The following is a 13,212-nucleotide window of genomic DNA, read 5'->3' on the forward strand; positions in this document are numbered from 1 at the left end:
GGAGTGGGGACGCTACTGCTGCTCCACAAGAGGGCCCTCGAGTGGAGCAGACCCATTACTTCTTGACTTTTTGTCTCTGGAGCGTTGGAGGTTGAACTTTTTGGAAGTTTGTGAAATCATGAAGGGTATAGATAAGGTAAATGGCAGGTGTCTTTCCCCTAGGATGAGGGATTTTCAAAACACGGGGGCATATTTTTATGGTGAGAGGAGAAAGATTTAATAAAGACATGAGGGGTAAAATTTTTACACAGAGAGTGGTTCATGTGTGGAATGAACTTCCAGAGGATGCGGTTACATTTATAATGTTCAAAAGCCATTTAGATAATTTCACGAGTAGGGAAGGTTTGGAGCGATATGGGTCAGGAGCAGGCGGGTGGGGTTTTGGACTGGTTTGGACCGAAGGGTCTGTTTCCAGTGCTTTACAACTCTATGACTGTACGACCCATATGCTGTTTCTATCCGTCTGATCTCCTCCTGTTCACGTGGCTAGCAAGATACACCTTAAACGTTGCTAAGCTGCCTGTTTCCAGCAGCTCCACTGACAGTACCTTCCAGTTAGCCAACACCCTCTGTGTGAAGCATTTTTCTCGAAACTCTCACCTTGAACTTGTGCCCTCTTACAGTCAACCTCTCGACCTTGGGGAAAAAAAGCCTCTGACTATCCAGAGACCAGGGGTTCCCAATGCTAGCCTGGCCAATTAACTCAAAAAGCAGTTTTATAAATGGAAGATGTCTTCCAAAACAGAACACAATTCCAATCCGAAGAATTTTGCAGGTTGTTGAGATCTCAAGCCTCCCGGAGATTCAGCAGCAGTATAGTCAAAGAGACATTGAACAGCAAAACTTCAGACTGGTGTACGGTTAATGAATAATGCATTGTCAATATTGATCCACTAAAAGCCCACAGTCTGCTCTGATCTTCGATACTGTTGGACTGGGCACTTGTGCAGTTATGGAGCTGCTGGGGATATTGCTCGTTGCCTGCTCCTTCCTGCCTCTCACTGAACAAAAGATCTCGTAAGTATCGACTTTCACGACTTGAACTGAGCAAAGCCGCTGTACAGTAATGTCTGACAACCTCGCAGTTTAGTTAGCACCAAGGCGAAGGGCAAAGAGTTTTATTGAACATTCAAGATGCGACCTTGTGGAATGAGTTAGTGTGGACTGGGGAAAAAAAAAACATTATGACGTTCAAATTTCCGTTAATGCTGACGCTCTGAGTCTTAGGGGAAAAACACAGAGGTGGGATGCAGAGAATTGCACAGAATGTGCAGGAGATAAACAGGCCATTCAGCCCAACTGATATAGTATGCCGTTAATGCTCCATACGTGTCTGCTCCTGTCCTCTTCACCCGATAAATGTATCCATCCATCCCTTCCCACCTCCTCTATTTATACAGCTTTCTCGAAAAGGCTTCCATCTCAATGTGTGGCAGCCAATTACAGAGACCTGCAGCGCAGAAATAGGCCCTTCGGCCCGCCATATCTGTGCTGGTTGGAAACAATCACCTAACTAGTGCCACTAGAGAGGCTTCCCCTGATTTCCTTTATTGAATTGACTTGCCTCTATATTATATTTACAGTCCCTAACTCCGTTCCCTCAAAACTAGAGCCACTTTCTCCACTTTTTGCCTCATCAGGCCTTTTCATATCTGAAAGACCCTGATTAAAGTTATAGAGTCAGACATCACAGAAACACAGCCTTTGGTCCAACCAGTCCATGCCCACCATAATCCCAAACTGAATTAGTCCCACCTGCCTGCTCCTGGCCCATATCCATCTAAACCTTTCCTATTCATGTACTTATCCAAATATCTTTTAAACATTGTGATTGTACCTGCATCCACCACTTTCTCAGGAAGTTCATTCCACACACAAACTCTCTGTGTAAAAAATTGTCCCTCGCGGTTTTCTTAAAATCTTTTTCCTCTTACCTCCAACCTTCACTTTTTGAGAGAAAAATGCTCCAGCCCATTCAATATTTCGTAAAGGTGTAAAGCCTCAGTTGCGGTATCACCCTTGCAAATATGTTTTGCATCTTCATACGTGTCTTATGGTAGCTTCTGACTTTCAATGAATGGTATCATCACTACCTGTGAGACAGAAATTCTGGGTTCACGTCCCACTCGGGATTTGATAGCCAGGGAGGTCGTGTTCATGACATGGCTAAAGACCATTGAGAGGTAAGTCCTTCCAGCATCAAGCAGCAGCTTGAATATGTGAGTGATTCCTGGCTGGCTGCTTTCATTCATTCCCTCCACCACTGACACTCAGATGCACTGGAGAACTTCACAAGGCTCTTCTTACAGCACCTTCTAAAACCATCACCTCTACCCTCTGGTCTCCTTCCTATCGGAAAGATGTTGTGAAGCTTGAAAGGGTTCAGAAAATATTTGCAAGGATGTTGCCAGGGTTGGAGGGTTTGAGCTACAGGGAGAGGCTGAACAGGCCGGTGCTGTTTTCCCTGGACCGTCGGAGGCTGAGGGGTGACCTTATAGAAGTTTATAAAATTATGACGGGCATGGACAGGGTAAATTCCCTGGGGTGGGGGAGTCCAGAACTAGAGGGCATAGGTTTAGGGTGAGAGGGGAAAGATATAAAAGGGACTTAAGGGGCAACTTTTTCACGCAGAGGTTGATGTGTGTATGGAATGAGCTGCCAGAGGAAGTGGTGGAGGCTGGTACAATTGTAATATTTACAAGGCATCTGGATGGGTATATGAATAGGAAGGGTTTGGAGGGATATGGGCTAAGTGCTGTCCAATGGGATTAGATTAGATTTGGATATCTGGTCGGCATGGACGATTTGGACTGAAGGATCTGTTTCTGCACTGTATGACTCCACAACTCTATGACAAGGGGAGCCGATACATGGAGACACCACTCACCTTCCTGATGTGAAAATATATCGCTGTTCCTTCGTTATTCCTGGAATTCCCTCCCTAATGGTGTTGTGGGTCAACATACAGCAGCGATTTAAGAAGGCAGCTGACCACCACCTTCTCAAGGGCAATAAACACTGACACCACCAGACGGACCCACATCCGGTGAGAGAATTTTAACAGCATTGGACCCTCTACCATCATAATCCATGATTCCAGATTACAACACCCACATGAAACTGTATGTTGCCAAAGCTGCTCAGACTCCAGGGCGGGGGTGGGGGTGGGGGGGGAGGTTTGGTTGGCCGAGGAGCATTAATCAGCTTTATTATTTTTATTATAGATTCCCTACAGAGTGGAAACAGGCCCTTCAGCCCAACAGGTCCATACCAACCCTCCGGAGAGTAACCCACCCAGACCCATTCCCCTACATTTGCCCCTGACTAATGTACTTGAACTCAAAGTTTGCGAGAAGATTTGTAGCTCGGGTGCTCGTTGTTGTGGTTCTGTTCGCCGAGCTGGGAATTTGTGTTGCAGACGTTTCGTCCCCTGTCTAGGTGACATCCTCAGTGCTTGGGAGCCTCCTGTGAAGCGCTTCTGTGATCTTTCCTCTGGCATTTATAGTGGTTTGTCTCTGCCGCTTCCGATTGTCAGTTCCAGCTGTCTGCTGCAGTGGTCGGTATATTGGGTCCAGGTCAATGTGTTTGTTGATAGAATCTGTGGATGAGTGCCATGACCCTAGTGTACTTGACACTATGGGCAATTTCACATGGCCAATTCACTTGACCTGTACATCATTTGGACTATGGGAGGAAAACGGAGCACCCGGAGGAAACCCACGCAGACACGGGGAGGATGTGCGAACTCCACAGACAGTCGCCCGAGGTGGGAATCAAATCCGAGTGCCTGGCACTGTGAGGCAGCAGTGCTAACCACTGAGCCACCGTGCCACCTTATTGCCAACAGTATCAGGTTCAGTGCCCATTCTGACTGTGCAGCTCTGGGATCTGCCCCCTTGCCCTACCCATAGCGCTGTGGTTCAGATCACAGACTCAAGAAAACAAAGTGCTTCTGCATCCATTCATTTCCAATGACACGAAACGTGATTGGATGAGGTGCAGTGCCGAGGGATTGATGAGCACACTCCAGATCTTTTAAGGAACAGCATGACCATAACTGCTGCCCTTAAAGATGGATATTAAAGATAGCATTCTGAAGCTGAACTCTTAGCCAATACGCACCCTGCAAATAGGCGCAAAAGCAGATTACATGGTCCTTATCACAGATTAGAGAAAGTGAGGACTGCAGATGCTGGAGATCAGAGCTGAAAATGTGTTGCTTGAAAAGCTCAGCAGGTCAGGCAGCATCCAAGGAGCAGGAGAATTGACGTTTCGGGCATGAGCCCTTCTTCAGGAGTGAGGAAAGTGTGTCCAGCAGGCTAAGATAAAAGGTAGGGAGGAGGGACTTGGGGGAGGGGCGTTGGAAATGCGATAGGTGGAAGGAGGTCAAGGTGAGGATGATAGGCCGGAGTGGGGGTGGGGGCAGAGAGGTCAGGAAGAAGATTGCAGGTTAGGAAGGCGGTGCTGAGTTCGAGGGATTTGACTGAGACAAGGTGGGGGGAGGGGAAATGAGGAAACTGGAGAAATCTGAGTTCATCCCTTTTGGTTGGAGGGTTCCTAGGTGGAAGATGAGGCGTTCTTCCTCCAGCCGTCGGGTCTGGCGATGGAGGAGTCCAAGGACCTGCATGTCCTTGGTGGAGTGGGAGGGGGAGTTGAAGTTTTGGGCTACGGGGTGGTTGGGTTGGTTGGTCCGGGTGTCCCAGAGGTGTTCTCTGAAACGTTCCACAAGTAAGCGGCCTATCTCCCCAATTTAGAGAAGGCCACATTGGGTGCAGCGGATGCAGTAAATGATGTGTGTGGAGGTGCTGGTGAATTTGTGGTGGATATGGAAGGATCCCTTGGGGCCTTGGAGGGAAGTAAGGGGGGAGGTGTGGGCGCAAGTTTTGCATTTCTTGCGGTTGCAGGGGAAGGTGCCGGGAGTGGAGGTTGGGTTGGTGGGGTGGTGTGGACCTGACAACGGACTCACGGAGGGAGTGGTCTTTTTGGAACGCTGATAGGGGTAGGGAGGGAAATATATCCCTGGTGTTGGGGTCCGTTTGGAGGTGGCGGAAATGACGAAGGATGATACGATGTATCTGGAGGTTGGTGGGGTGGTAAGTGAGGACCAGTGGGGTTCTGTCCTGGTGGCGATTGGAGGGGCGGGGCTCAAGGGCGGAGGAGCGGGAAGTGGAGGAGATGCGGTGGAGAGTATCGTCGATCACACCTGGGGGTAAATTGCGGTCTTTGAAGAAGGAGGCCATCTGGGTTGTATGGTATTGGAACTGGTTCTCCTGGGAGCAGATGCGGCGGAGATGAAGGATTTGGGAATATGGGATGGCGTTTTTACAGGGGGCAGAGTGGGACGAGGTGTAGACTAGGGCAGGATGGAAGGAGGTGTAGTCTAGGGTTAGTGCCTCATCTTCTGCCTAGGAACCCTCCAACCACAACAGATGAACTCAGATTTCTTCAGTTTCCTCATTTCTCCTCCCCCCACCTTGTCTCAGTCCCAACCCTTGAACTCAGCACCGCCTTCCTAACCTGCAATCTTCTTCCTGACCTCTCCGCCCCCACCCCCACTCTGGCCTATCACCCTCACCTTGACCTCCTTCCACCTATCGCATTTCCAACGCCCCTCCCCTAAGTCCCTCCTCCCTACCTTTTATCTTAGCCTGCTGGACACACTTTCCTCATTCCTAAAGAAGGGCTCATGCCCGAAACGTCGATTCTCCTGCTCCTTGGATGATGCCTGACCTGCTGAGCTTTTCCAGCAACACATTTTCAGCCCTTATCACAGAGTGCTCCGCATTAACTGGTTTTTGTGAGTGTGGTGCTGGAAAAGCACAGCCTGTCAGGCAGTATCTGAGGAGCAGGAGAATCAAGGTTTCAGACATAAGCCCTTTGTCAGGATTGATTTCCCTTTTCCAAGCAATTGGACTCGTGAGTGTCTAGGGAGTGGATTACGCATCCCTTATTGAATAGGCACCAACGGTAGAGTGAATTGTCGTTCATGTTCACAGCACACTGTGCTGCTGGCTGGGCCAATATTTATTGCCCAGCCTTAATAAGAATCTCAATGAGTCTCTCTCTCGCTCACTGCAACCTCCAGGTCATCTCCTCTGCCTTGAAGCTCTTCCTACCTGCCAATCTCCCTTCCCACCGATCCGCTCCACCTTCCTCCCTGACCTATCACCCCCATCCCCACCCCCATCCACCTATTGTACTCTTTGCTACTTTCTCCCCAGCCCCACCCCCCCCCCCCCCCCCATTTATCTCTCCACTCTGGAGGCTCCCTGCCTCTATTCCTGATGAAGGGCTTTTGCCCGAAACTTTGACTTTCCTGCTTCTCCAGATGCTGCCTGACATGCTGTGCTTTTCCAGCACCCACTCTGATCTAAACCCCAGGCCTAATAACAGCCCATCCCGGAGGTGGTGGTGATAAGCTGCCATCTTGAATTGCTCAAGCCTGGGGTCTAGGCCCCATCCCACACGGGACAGTTTCATAACTTTGACCCATTACTTAACTCCCAGTTGTTACAGGTTGTCAATTCTTCGTCCAAGAGGTTAATGTGCGTAAGCCAAACAGAAAAGCTTCTTTTGACAGAACTAATTAAAAAAAAAGCTGTGATGCTGGATTTTCTGTGACAGTAAATCAGGGGTTATTTTCTTGACCATTTTATCCTGCTCACATGAAGGGACGGTTTTATAATACCTATGGAGCATCACCGTGTCCTTTATTGGTTGAGTTGCATAAAAGAGCTCAGTTCCTCGCTGAGAATGAAGTCCGTTGAGTCGAGGTTTTGAGATCCACATGGCTTAAGCAGATTGAAGGAACGGCGATATATTTCCAAACCAGGATAGTGAGTGGCTCAAAGGGGAACTTGCTGGGGGTGGTGTTCCCGTGTATCTACTGCCCTTGTCCTTCTAGTTGAAGGTGCTGTCTAAGGAGCCTTGGTGAGTCGCCGCAGTGCATGTTCTAGATAATGCTCATTATTGCTACTGACCCCCAGTTATGGAAGGGGTGAATGTTTGTGAATGTGGGCTGATCAAGCGGGCTGCTTTGCCCTGGATGGCGTCAAGCTTCTTGAGTGTTGTTGGAGCTGCATTCATCCAGGCAAGTGGGGTGTTTTTTGTTATTATTTACTCATGGGGCATGGGTGTTGCCGGCTGGACCCAACATTTATTGCCCTGCCCCTAGTTGCCCCTTGAGAGGGTGAGGATGAGCTGCCTTCTTGAAACGTTACAATCTGCCTGCTGTGGGTTGACCACAATGCCCTCAGGGAGGGGATTCCAGGATTTTGACCCGGCGACTGTGAATGAACAGCGTTGTTGTTCCAAGTCAGGATGATGAGTGGCTTGGAGGGGAACTTGCAGGGGCTGGTGTTGTCATGTATCTGCTGCCCTTGTCCTTCTAGATGGAATTGATTGCCAGTTGGGAAGGTGCTGTTTGAGGAGCATTGGTGAATTTCTACAATGCATCTTGTAGATGATACACATTGCTGCAACTGAGCGTTGGTGGTGGAGGGAGTGGATGCTTGTGGATGAGGTGCCAATCATGCGGGAATTCCATCACACTCCTGACTTGTGTCTTGTAGAAGGTGGAAAAGCAATGGAGAGCTAGAGGGTGAAGATACGCATGGGGCCAGAAAGCGTTACATCCAACTAATTGGGAAAATAAGGATGGTGCTTAATTTCTCATCCATTTACTTACTTGAAAGGAGGTGAACAGATCATTCAGGAAGATTGAAATACTGTTAGATAGGTCAGGCTCCAGCTGGGATTGGGCAGGTATGTGAAAGTGCTGATTTCCTGAACAGTGTGCTGTGTTGACTTTCTTAGATACTTGATCACTGCTCCCAAAGTGGTTCACATCGGCATGAACGAGACGATCACCGTTCAAGTATTCAAGGCTCCCGCCAGTGTTGCCATCACTGTCTACTTTGAGGGACAATCAGGGGAATCGCAGGATGTCCTACTGTCCCAGAGACATCAGGTAGACCTGAACCAGGCAAACAACTTCACCAAAGTTATCCACATGCAGGTAATTCAATTGTTGAGGGTTTTGGTTCGCTAATGTGAGAAAACAAGGAGGCCATTCATCCCCTTGAACGCATTCTATCATCCAATTAGACCAAAGCCTCCGCTGCACTTCTCAATCCCATTCCAATACAGTCTTCCTCCCTTCTCCATCCAGACCACTCATGATGCTGAAAAGCTGTCAGATCTCTTCTTAGCCTTCGTCCCTCCAGGGAGAGCCATCACAACCTCTTCAATGGATCCACATCACCGAAGTTCCTCATCCCTGGAAACACGCTTATAAACCTCTTCTGCACTCTCTGCAATGTGTTCCCATTCTTCCTACAGTGTGGCACTAACAACTGCACAGAATACTTCACCTGAGGTCTAATATGTGCCTTACAGAAACCCAACATAACCTCCTTGTTCTTGCCTCATTAATAACTCAGTATACTTATTAACTCTCCTGCCATTTTTATACACACACACATACACAATATATATATATCTCTGCTCCTGCATACCCTTTAGAATTATGCATCATATTTTGCTTTGTTTGTCTGTGTTCTTCCAACTAAAATGCACCATCCCCCTTTAAACTTCCTCCGCTATTTATCTGCTCATGCCACCAAACTGTCTCTGTCTTTCTGGAGTTCTCACAGTTTACAATGCTTGAATCATCAGCAAACTTTGCAACTGCCCCTCCACCCCAAGATCAGGGTCGCTATATATATATAAAAGTCAGTAAAAGTAAGAGACCCAGTGCTGAATGCTGGGTGCTCCACTACAGCCTAGAAAATGCCTGTTAGCTTCTACCTGTAAACTTCTGTTTCCTGCCAATCAGACTGTTTTGTATCCATTTTGCTCCTGTTCATATTATTCCACAAGCTGTAATAATTCTCACCAGTCTGCCAGTTGGTAGTGTATCAAACTCCACCTAAAAATCCACATACACCACATCCACAGCGCTACACTCAAATATCCTTGATATTATCTCTTCAAGGTACTCCATTAAGTTAATGAGAGTCAACTTCTCCTTTAGAATTCCATGCTGGCTGTTCCTAATCAATCCACCTTTTTGCTATGCGGTGATTCCATCCTGAGTAATTGTATCTCAGAGTTTTCCCACCGCGAAGATTTCCATTGACCTTTGTGTGAAGAAATATTTCCACAAATCACCGTTGAACAGCCTAGCCTTAATTTTTAATTTCTGTTCTGACTTTTGTCCTAGACACTCACCACCAGGTGAAATAGTTGCTCTCTTTCTGTCTACCCTGACAAATCCTTGAAATATGTTCATAGCCTCAGTTAGATCACCACATAATCTTAATCAGATACAAGGAACCCCAAGCCTAGATGCGCAAACTCTCCTCTTAACTTTTAACATCCCTGGGAACTGTAAAGTTCCCAGCAGATTCATTAACAAATTGCTCTCGTAACTGTTGAAACAAATGAAAGAAAATGAATTGTGAGTTTTGTAAGGCTATATCATATTATCAGTGTCTGTCACTATTTTCATCCATTATCCAGTTGCACGGTCAAATAGATTGTCATTAAAATTGATTAAATGGATCAATATGGATTTCACCAGTTACCCCATTTTCCCTCCTCCCACTTTATCCCAATCCCAACCTTCCAACTCGGCATCACCCTCAAGACCTGCCCTACTTATCCATCTTCCTTCCCACCTATCCTCTCCACCCTCCTCTCCCACCTATCACTTTCACCCCCACCTCCACCTACCTATCACATTCCCAGCTGCCTCATATCCCCAGCCCGACACTCTCCTCCCATTTATCTCTCAGCCCCCTTGGCCCACAAGTCTCATTCCTGATAGAGGGCTTATGCTCCAAATGTTGACTCTCCTGCTCCTCAGTCCAACACCGGCATCTCCAAATCTTGAACATCCTTAACCACTTTGTTGTTGGGAATGGTTACATTGTGCAGTTGAGAGTGAGTATTCCCTAAAGTAACTCACAAAACTTTCATTTCCCAGGTTCTTCCAGAAAAGACCAGGCATTTGGACATTACCCATGAAACACATTATGCAGTGCTGGTGGCTGAAATCCCATTTAGAGTGACCCGAAAGACACGGATTCGACTGGCACCACGACCTTATTTCATTTATGTTATAACTGACAAACCCATCTACAAACCTCACGAAACTGGTAAGCAATTGCTCCAGATCAAACAGACCTATCGTCCTGGCTTGCTTGCTTCATACAGGGACAAAATAGTTATGTGAGCAAGAGGGCATCTTCTGGGTCAATTCATTGTCGGTTGGCATATTGGCAACTGATGTAGTCTCAACACCTTTCACTGATAGAGTGCAGGAAAATTCGTGCCCGAATGTGTCACGTGTCACTGTCATACATGGGAGTTGTTTCAAATATGTGGCAAACATAATCGAGCAGACTGGGGAGAAATACTGGGCACAGAGAGGGCAAACGAACCTGCGTGTTAACCTTAAGAGAATCCTGGTGTAAGACTCCCAAGTCCATTGAACTTCAGATTTCTGAAGCCTTTTTCTATTTCGCCTCTATTCTTCCTACCAAAGTGCATAACCTCACACTTTTCCACATTGCGTTCCATCTGACACTTTTTTGCCTATTCTCTTAGCCTGTCCCAGTACTTCTGAACGGACAGGCAGGAGGCTGGAAGAGGACAGCAAGCCAGGCAGCATCAGGAGGTGGAGGAGTCAATGTTTCGGGTGTAACCCTTCTTGCCTGTCTGCCTCCTCAACACTACCTATCCCTCTACCTAACCTTGTGTCACCTGCATATTTAGCAACAATACCCTGATCATCCAGATCTTTAATGTATAATGTGATTAGTCCTGTCCTAATACAGACCTGTACAGAACTCCAATAGTCAACAGTTGCTGTCCTGAAAAAGACCCTTTGTCTCTACTCTCTGCCTTCTGCCAGTCAGCCAATCCTTTGTCACTGCAAGTACCTTGGCCCCGACACCATGGACACTTATTTTGCAGCTTCCTTGATTGTGAAATGCTGGAAATCCCAATGAAAGCAGAATCAAGAGTAACTTCCTTTTCTATCTAATACTTGACAGGAAAAGATTTAGGCAAATGAGACCCTTTGGATAGCCCTATCAAAGAGCCAGCACCGGCATGATGGACCAAGTGGTCTCCTTCTGTACTGTGTCTAGATTAGAGTGGGTGCTGGAAAAGCACAGCAGTTCAGGCAGCGGAGCAGTAAAATCGAAGTTTTGGGCAAAAGCCCTTCATCAGGACTGTGTCATTCTATAGAGTCTAGACATTAGTTTCACTTGATGGCAACAGGCAACCATAACTTGACCTTGGGGGTCTCAACAGTTTGCAAGAAGAAATAATGGAAGGCTTATTGTTTCGATGGAGTTGATGCATTTTGATTCCCATTTCTGTTGTGCCTGGGGCTAAGTGTAGTCTTGGGAAATCCAAGAGAGGTGAGACTGGTATCTTTATGACAGCAACATTTTCAGAAGGATAAGAAATAAATGTTAGATCATCTTTGGGAGCTGTGCTGTTTCTGTGTGGACCTTCTTGGATTGGATTTCAAGGTTCCACCATTGATTGTAACCATTCCACTTGAAGTTAGTAACCTTGGAAAACCATGTTTTTTTTCAGTACGATACCAAGTCTTTACACTTGATGAAGAGTTGAATCCCATAAGCACCACGGTTGTAATAGAAGTATCTGTAAGTGATGGTTTTGTACTTTCTTTCTTGATATAGTTCCATATTTTACCAGCATTTACTGCATGAGGCATGGTGGCTTAGTGGTTAGCACTGCTGCCTCACAGCACCAGGGTCCCAGGTTCAATTTCAGCCTCGGGTGACTGTGTGGAGTTTGCACGTTCTCTCCGTGTCTGCGTGGGTCCCCTCCGGGTGCTCTGGTTTCCTCCCCACAGTCCAAGGATATGCAGGTCAGGTGAATTGACCATGTTAAATTACCCATAGTGCTAGGTGCATTAGTCAGAGGGAAATGGGTCTGGCTGGGTTACTCTTTGGAGGGTCGGTGTGGACTGGTTGGGCTGAAGGGCCTGTTTCCACACTGTAGGGAATCTAATCACTGCAGATATTTGGGTAAGTTTATCTAAGTATGGCCTATCTGCCAACAAATGCTCTTCCTCCCTATCATAGCGGTGGCTCAGTCTTTAGCACTGCTGTCTCACAGCACCAGGGATCGAGGTCTGATTCTACTCTCAGGCAACTGTCTGTGTGGATTCTCCCTGTGGCTGGGTGGGTTCCCTTCAGGTGCTCCAGTTTTCTCCCACGTCCAAAGCTGTGCAGTAGGTGGATTGGCCTTGCTAAACTACCCCATAGTGTCCAGGGATGGGCTATCTAGGTGGGTTAGCCAAGGGAAATTCAGGGTTTCAGGGGTAGGTGGGTTTGGGTGGAATGCTCTTGAGAGGATCAGTGTAAACTCAATGGAGAATGGTCTGCTTCCATGCCGTAGGGATTCTATACCTCAGGTCCAAATTACTAAAAACGTACCAATATCTGGTCATGATGAATCCTGTTCCCATGGATCCTGTTAGATCGGGGGTAATCCTGCACTCGCTGTGACATACACTTAGACATGTTAAAGAGAGTCTGACTGGTTCTGTGGAGAAATTTACATGATCATCTTACTCTTTGCTTCATCAGTCTCTCATATGAATCTGTTCATTTCCAAGTGCTATTCCGGTAAAGATCCTCCACACTCTATTAAAGTCCATGACAAATAGCATGGCGACATATGCACATTCAGATTAGGAACGGGAGTAGACAATTTGGACACTAGAGATTGGACAGAAACCCTTGAATCGTAATTTGAGGAGCAGTTTAGAATTAGAATCAGCTTCATTTATTGAAACAGATGAAGCTGATAGTAATGATTAATATCATTTTACCATGGAGCTTGGCAGCTGAATTTGCCCTCAAAAATACGCGATCTTTGCTTAAGTTTGTTTCAACTGCAATGAATGGCTGATGTGTGTCTTTTCTTCAGGACTCCCAGGGTAATGTTTTAGCAAGTGTGGATGAACAAGACAGCTTGGATTCAGTGCATAGTGGCGAAATCAGCATCCAGTCTGAAATGTAAGCCTAAATTGTGCTTCTTGCCTTCATTGCTCAGTCCTTTGAGTATAGGATGTTGGGACTTCATGTTGAGGTTATCCAGGACCTTGGCGAGGCCTCTTCTGGAGTGTCCAGTTTTTTTCACTCACTTATGGGAAAGATATTA

At 46.9% G+C, this 13,212-nt stretch overlaps 1 protein-coding gene across 3 annotated transcripts in view; it reads left to right on the forward strand.

Annotated features, from left to right (window-relative positions):
• The first annotated feature begins 882 nt into the window (after nt 1-882).
• Nucleotides 883-13,212, forward strand: part of LOC140455401 (complement C3-like) — a 95,258-nt gene continuing 82,928 nt past the window's right edge. For all 3 annotated transcript variants that reach the window (XM_072550217.1, XM_072550218.1, XM_072550219.1), the window contains exons 1-5: nt 883-1,017; nt 7,816-8,017; nt 9,989-10,160; nt 11,614-11,684; nt 12,979-13,067. In XM_072550217.1, the coding sequence (XP_072406318.1) occupies nt 953-1,017; nt 7,816-8,017; nt 9,989-10,160; nt 11,614-11,684; nt 12,979-13,067 (599 nt within the window). In that variant the 5' untranslated portion in view covers nt 883-952. The remainder of the gene's footprint in view (nt 1,018-7,815; nt 8,018-9,988; nt 10,161-11,613; nt 11,685-12,978; nt 13,068-13,212) is intronic.

Source organism: Chiloscyllium punctatum, chromosome 30 (assembly GCF_047496795.1).
Source record: "Chiloscyllium punctatum isolate Juve2018m chromosome 30, sChiPun1.3, whole genome shotgun sequence".
Classification (NCBI taxonomy): domain Eukaryota; kingdom Metazoa; phylum Chordata; class Chondrichthyes; order Orectolobiformes; family Hemiscylliidae; genus Chiloscyllium; species Chiloscyllium punctatum.